Source organism: Aptenodytes patagonicus, chromosome 2 (genome assembly GCF_965638725.1).
Source record: "Aptenodytes patagonicus chromosome 2, bAptPat1.pri.cur, whole genome shotgun sequence".
Classification (NCBI taxonomy): Eukaryota; Metazoa; Chordata; class Aves; order Sphenisciformes; family Spheniscidae; genus Aptenodytes; species Aptenodytes patagonicus.
In genome coordinates this window covers 75,094,345-75,101,590 of record NC_134950.1, presented here as the reverse complement: position 1 = coordinate 75,101,590, position 7,246 = coordinate 75,094,345, and the positions used below count along the sequence as shown (strand labels likewise).

The 7,246-nt window shown below is 44.4% G+C and overlaps 1 protein-coding gene across 1 annotated transcript; it reads right to left on the bottom strand.

The window, feature by feature from the left end:
• Nucleotides 1-452: 452 nt before the first annotated feature.
• RMP24 (ribonuclease MRP subunit p24) lies at nucleotides 453-5,927 on the bottom strand. The gene is made up of 5 exons (XM_076330240.1): nucleotides 5,761-5,927; nucleotides 5,489-5,511; nucleotides 4,441-4,640; nucleotides 1,054-1,262; nucleotides 453-645 (listed from the first exon to the last, which is right to left on the bottom strand). Exons 1-5 carry the CDS (start codon nucleotides 5,925-5,927, stop codon nucleotides 492-494), a joined length of 753 nt encoding a protein of 250 aa, XP_076186355.1. The 3' UTR covers nucleotides 453-491.
• Between the last annotated feature and the right edge of the window lie 1,319 nt (nucleotides 5,928-7,246).

Below are 7,246 nucleotides of genomic sequence, written 5' to 3'. Positions count from 1 at the left end.
ACCCTTGAAAATATCGCACCTGCAGAAAGTGCCGGGGAAAGTGTCTTCGTTTTACTCAAACATGCAAAGCAGGGATGAGATCTTTTAAATTCTGTTGTGATGCATTATCTTAAAAATAGTGGGAGAGTGAAGTGGAGCAAACTGCAGCCTCCCCACCCCCAAGCCGCTTTCAGGTCTGCCAACTTACTGGGTCCTGCTGGACCCACTGATGGATCCAGTATTGTCAGCTTCCTCAAAGGATAGATCCTGGCTTTTAATTCTTGGGCCATTAAGAAACTGCAAAACATGTTCAAGATTCCCAAGCACATTAGACTGGCTATTTTCTCATCTCCCTCTTGCGGACAATCAGCCCCCTTAGAAACAGAGCTTGGTCTGTGCTTTCTCAGGGTACACGCTGTCAGCTTGCGTTTTAAAGGAACCACTTTGTTGATTTACTAAAACTGGAACAATACTTATTGCTGTAATCTTTATTACTTTGAAATAATGTATAACTAAAGTAAAGTCAAGAAGGTTTTCAAATCTGCCTTCTGGCTCTTCTCTTTTTCTTCTAGGTTAAGCATCCGTTTTAGCTTAGAAAAGTGAAATTTGGAGTTTCGGGGAGTCTTGGAAGCAGAGCTGGTTGTCGCCTGTCCGGATACACAGGTTCTGAAAAACAAAAGACGCAAATGTCTTAAAGGTGAGGAATTAGAATTAACATAAAGTAACTACGGAAGTGCACACATACAATTTTGAGTGAAAAATTTTGAAGGCAAATAGTGTATTTTCATGTGAAAGTGAGCAGTCAGAAGTAGAACTTCGTTATGCAAGTATTAAGCCAGACATTTCACATTAATGACAAAAACGTAACTGTGCATTCTTTGCACACAGTCGCTTTTCATTAGAATCTTTGATTTTAAAGGTTGGAAAGTTAAAATTGATCTACTCAATCAGACCACTAAAGAAAAATACTTAGTTATCAATTTAAAGTTTATTAAGTGACTGATCTGAAATCAGTATGTGACGCCCTTTCCCAACAAGACGTAATACACTACTCAGCAAAGTGCCTCTTCGTACCTGGGAAGAGATGAGGGAGTGTTCCCTTTAGATCCCAGCCTATTGCAGCTTACAGGTGTCACTTTGTTTGCAGACTGAATTTTTACATCTGGTGTCTTCAGGCTAGATTTAATACTTGGAGTGCCAGAATTGTGTGTCTTGGTAGCCAGAAAATCCCTGCTTTTACCATAATGTCTTGTTGTTTTGTTGCATGAGTTGCAAGTAACCAGCTATGGAGAGAAGAAAGGAAATATCAACCATTCTTTCAGTCTTGCCACCTTTATCTTATAAAGCCATTGTAAGAATTATCCAAACTATTCTCCAAGTATCATGACACAAATTAAATATTTGCTTAAGTGAAACATGAGATATTAAAAAGCAACATATACTTTACAGCTAGTATTTTCATTCAGGCTTCTTAAGCCAAACACATCCTCTGGGTTTACCTAGAAGTGACTCCAGTCCCCTAGCAACTAATTTCATGAGACCTGTAACTCCGAATGTAACGCTGTACAGTGAAATATGGAAAACCGCCCTGTAAAAACAGAAAGATGAAACAGCACCTGAACTGGACAGATGGTATCTTGAGTGTACATAAGGGGTATTCATATTTTGCTAAAAAACATGACGTACAGTGTGATCTGAATTCATTAGCATATTCTACCCCCAATTAAGTTATATTACACTCTTTCAGGGAGTCTTGAGATAAAATATTTAAATTACCAAACTCTCAAAAATAGTCATCCATAACTCATAACAGCAAGTCTTAGTGAAGGAAGAAGAGGCGTTCTATTAGTGCAAAAATACTTACTACAATACAGAGGAGGTTCTAAACAAAGGGCACTTCCTCTTTGTCTGTTTACTTCTAGGCTGCAGGGAACTTCCAGCAGCACAGTATGTTGCAGAGGTGCATCAGAACAGATCATGTTAGACAGTCACAGAGACTGTCAGATATTCCTAATATCCCTGACTGCCATGGCAACCACTCTGATTAAAAGACGTGAGAGTAATACAGCCAGACAACTTTTTGAGGCACACAATTACACTGACTGAAAAAACAGTTATGTGACATTTCTGGTTAAAAAACATACTCAAAAGAATGTCACAAAAATGTCTAAACAGTTTTGAAAACATCTATACCAAATCATCCTTCATTTCAAAGTGTGTAAATTTACCTAAATTCAGGTTGCTTAGAAAGAATTACATTTAGAAATGCCAAAACGAAACGTTTTCAGTTAAGCGTTTTGACTGTCTCTAGACATTATTTTGTCAGCCTAACAAACTAAAAGAGAGAAAAATCATTAACTTATATGGCTCAGGTATTGATGTATTTTTAGTTCTTCTCAATGAGATTCAGACGGGGAAAAAAAAACAGCATCACGTGATGATTTAGCACTCCACGGAATATAAATGGAGGTGAACACCTTACAGTGCAGGAATTAGTGGATTAATCATAGCACAGCACAGCTAGTTTCCATTCCCTGAATTGCATATACAGTTAACTCCAAAAATTTTAAAAGCCCTGAAATAGTTCATAATGTTGTATGTCTTTTCACGGCAGAAGCATTCTCAAATCAAGTTCTACTTGCTAAGAAAGGTATCAGAGGCACAACCTGTCATGTCGTTGCTCGGTTTTATTTCCAACCACACTCGAATTTTCATTTTCGGGAGTCTCAGGTATTACATTATAAGGACCTACATTGCTAACTTTGAAAGCTGTCAGTTGCTGACAGTATTTTAAATACTTAAGACCAGAAATACTTAAATCGTAATCCACAGCACAAATGCAAGCAGAACTGAGCAGAACACAAGTGCAGCAAACTGTAATTACACCCCAAGATTAGAATATTACCCAGAGTTTAAACTGGACCTATTTAAAACTGAATTTTAAACTACTCATATGAATGCACAGCGCGTCCCACGAACCTCGCCAGCTACAGAATAAATCTAAGAACCCAGCATAATTCCACAGGACGCTGTTCATCAGTTGTCTAAAGAGACAGTTCTTCATATACACTAAGGATTTGTGATCCCAGAAAAATAAAGCAAAGATTCCAGCTTCTCAGATGCCTTTCTGCTGCTCAACTATGATCGACAATTGGGAGAGTAATATAATAGCAAGGGTGCCTTTCTGGAGTGCCTTTTTTTGCCCCGACAGCTGAGAACCTCTGTCATATTTCCTCAGTTTAATTTTGTGTTATTGACTCTTTAATAATTTTTGGTTTCGCAGATTTTACTCCCCAAACCAGCAGACTCTCGTCTGAGAAAATGCCAAGCGTGCCAGCAACTGCTGGGCACAATAGGGTGCTGTCTCATTTATTTAAACATCTATTTACATAACGTTTTAATAGTAGCAGTGCATGCCTTCGCAACACTAGATTAAATGTATACTATTATTCTTCAAATAATAGTAATTACTATAAAAAATAGTGATTAAATCTTATATTCCCGAGTAATTTTAGGAAAAAGAACTGAAGCCTCAAAAGCAACATTAACTTCTTCAAATTACCTACATGGTTTAGTTTTGAAAAACTTCCTATAAACAGTAGTATTCATACAAATGTAAAAAATTCAATTTGTACAGAAGGTAACAATAATCCAGTGTAGCCATGACGGTCTACTGAGACGAATGAAGTAAAGCTTGCAAGTTGTAAATATATTTTAGACATAAAACTGAAAAAACTGATCATCTATCAGTCACTCAAGCCCTTCTTCACAGCTGAAACAAAGGCAGTAGATGTCAAGCTATGCACACTGGCAAAACCAGCCTGACTTCAGTCAATGGCATGTTTTTCTTCTTAGGTATGTTTTGGGGTATTCTCAGCAATGGATTTCTAAGGATTCTAATGGATTTTAGGATCTACATGGCTATTAAGGTTCTGCATCTAGCAGAGTTGCCTGGTCCTAGTTCTACCACATTCATAGGCAAAAAGGAACAGGCAAAAATATGCCACTCCCGCCATTTTTGCAGAACTATGCAAATGATACAGTAGCTGACAGTGGAAATGACAGAGCTTCCTGGCAGGAAGAAATTACTTAATTTTCAGCAAGATCTTGGACATCTGCAGAGTCTACCTAGACTGCTGCTAAAAAGATCACAGGGAGGGCAGAGCTGTTTGTGTAGCTTCTCTGACATGTGGGGTTGGATTTTTTTTTTGGGGGGGGGGGGAGCTTACTGTTCTTGTCATTGTGCTCATGATCTCTCTATTGTGGAGGGTAGATTTTTAAAATTTTGATTATGAACAGAAGTTATCCCAAAGAAAGGAAGAGTTACATGCTCATGAAAAAAGAAATGCGTAGGTGTGAGCTCCACTTCTAAAAGAAAGACTTCCATATCTTCTTTTTTATGCCACTGAAAGGTTTCAGGGAAGTATCAGGTATTTGGCAGTTCCAAGTAAATATCCTTACCACAGCACTTCTTGACTCCCTGTACTTTTTCAAAAGCTTTGTCTGTTTCATACTAAGTTTATGGTTCTTCGCCTCTCGTTTAAGAATTTTCTCTATCTGTGGAGTCACTTTCATCCTTGGTTTGAGACGCACCCGGTGGCTATCAGGAACCAGGAACTGGAAGCAGTAAGGACATATCCCTTCTAATCCACATTCATTATCTACAGATTAATAAAGGTAAAAGAGTAAAATTTGAAATAATTATGTTTTATAGGCAAACATTAAAATTGTATGTTTCCATTTTAACATTATCTAGGCAGATGTTTTTATTGTACGTTTCAGATACAACCAGAACACAAGAGGAAGCTGCGCACCAGTATGTGCACCAGTATGTGCTCAGCTGAGCACAATTAATGCTAAGTTTATGCACAGCATAAGTTTATACAATATGCAATAGTAAATTTTGCTGGAAAAATGCAATTCCTTCCTAAAAATCTTTAACGATGGAGGCTCACAATTCTGCAGGGAGCTCCATGCAGGCACACTCTTTTGCCAGATGAGTGACACCAAAGCCTTGTAAAGCTCTTTGCCCATTTTAAGTGGAAGAAGATGATAGCATCTCAGCGTGGGATGAAGAAATGCTTTGAGATAAATTTCAGACCTAACAATAAGAGGCATGCTCCTGCATCTGCCTTATTCCTTCCCGCTGCCAGAGCTGGACTCGAGCATCTCTCTCTAAACCCCTGGACCCTGCTGTCTAGCAATATGCCATTTCTGCCAGCAGCCCCGAAACACGCCCCGACAGAGTTTTGTGGGGGCAGCACAGGGGAAAATGGAGAAACAGGGGAAGTCTGCCCCCATTCTTAGGGCCACGCTTCTGCCCTTCAGCTGCCCGGGCAACCCCAGTGCGCTGCTCTCTCTCCGCAGGAGCCCCCGTTGGGCTGCACCGGGCTCACAGGGCCCCCAGCGGCACGGCGAGGACAGCGGGAGCCCCTCTCCTCCTCTGCAGCCTCCTGCAGCAGGGCAGTGGCCCCGACACCACCGTCTGCGCCCGGGCTCTCTCACTTGCCTCGGGAGTTGCGGAGCGTCCACCTGCGCGAGAGAAGGGTACAACGTCACGTCACGTCACGTCACGTCACGTCACCCCGCACCGGCCCCGGCCACACGGCGGCGCGCCACAGCAGGCGCGAGGGCAAGGGGCGGGGCTACCTACGTGCGTCACCAGCTAGCTCTCTCCCCACCCCCACCCCTTCCAGCCCGCGCGCGCCGTCCCTCGCCGCTTCGCTTCCCGCCCCCCCCCCCCGCCCTGCGGGCGGCCGCGTCCCGCCGCGGGGCGCTTACAGCAAGAACCGTGCCTGGCCCGGGCAGGAGCCCACCAGCCCCTTCGCTGCCACCTCCAGGAACCGCCGCTGCCGCCCCATGGCGCTGAACTCCCGCCCTGCCGGAAGCCGCCGCCAGCCAGGTCCGGCGGGCGGGGGCGGGGAGGGGAAGGGGGGGATGTGCAGCATTTCGCCGAGGCCCGGCGGATACCCGCGGCCGCAGCATCATGGTTCCGGGTTCGGACGGGCCCGCGGTGCCCCGCTCAGCGCGGCGCGGCGACTTCCCCCGAGCCGTGCGGCCGGGTGAGAGGGAAGGGGCACCGCGGGGCGAGCGGGGAGGCAGCCGGTGGAGCAGCCCTTGTTTCACCCCTGGCCGCTCTGCGCCGGCCCGTCGCCGCCAGGGTGGGCTGCGGCAGCGGGGGGGCTGCGTTGACGAAGGCTTCGTGACCGGCGTGTGCGCTGCTGCCGCCTTCCCCGGGAGGCCGCGGGCCGGGGATCCGCTAGGGCTCGCGCCGCCGGCGGCCGTTGGGGCGGCAGCAACGGCTGCGCGCGGCCGTTGGCGGGACCGCTGTGAGGGACGGCGCGCGGGCGGCGGGGCCCCGCTGCCGGCCCCGGCGGTTTGGCGAGCGTGGGCTGAGGGGACGGGGGGCGCTGTGGGGGTGGGCACCCCTCTCGCGTTGCCGTCCGTTAGGAAGCGGTGGAAAGCGATATATTCGTCTTCAGGAGCCGCCTGTGTCTTCCGCGGTGTTAAAAGTTTTTCTTTTTTCTGTAGGAAGGAAAACTTTCACCTTAGGGGAAAAAAATAGATTTTTCTGTCAAGAGTTGTCAGGTGAAAAATTTCAACCAGCAGCTCCAGAAACCCACTTGGTGTTCAAAAGTGCTGAACATCAGCTACCTCCCGCTCTATTTGGATGCCTTTTTATGAATTTTGGCAACTACATACTTTATCACTCTGCAGATGTGCTCCTATTAAAAAGAAAAAAAAAACTCTGCTTTTTAATGTTTGATGTGTGTTTTATTAATTCCCTTGGCCCCATTCATTTGCTAGACATTCTTCTTTGATCTATTGGTAACTGTTCATTTAGAAGAGGTATTCATCTGAGCAGGCTTCAATATTCTATCAAGGAATTCGAATAAATACAATTATTTCTTGTTTTCTAACATGGAGTAGCCGAGGGCTTTAGAAGTAGAAAAGCATGGGAAAAATTGAATTTCTGGGCTTCCTTTAGTAGGAGAGCTTTACAGTACAGTCAATAAATCTGGGCTTGTTAATGAAATGTTCATAATAGCTACAATTAGGACCTCTGCTGACTTTAGTTTTGAATTAAAAATACATTTTTCAATGGACCTTTCAATATTACCTATTTTGTTGCCAAGTTGCTGGGTTTGTTGATGATAGTTTTTGTGTGAACTCTACCTTTCTTGAGTCAAAGAGCAGGGATGTCACATAACAGCTATTTAAAACGCAACCAGTGTTCACCAGTCAACAGATTTTTTGGCAAATGAAA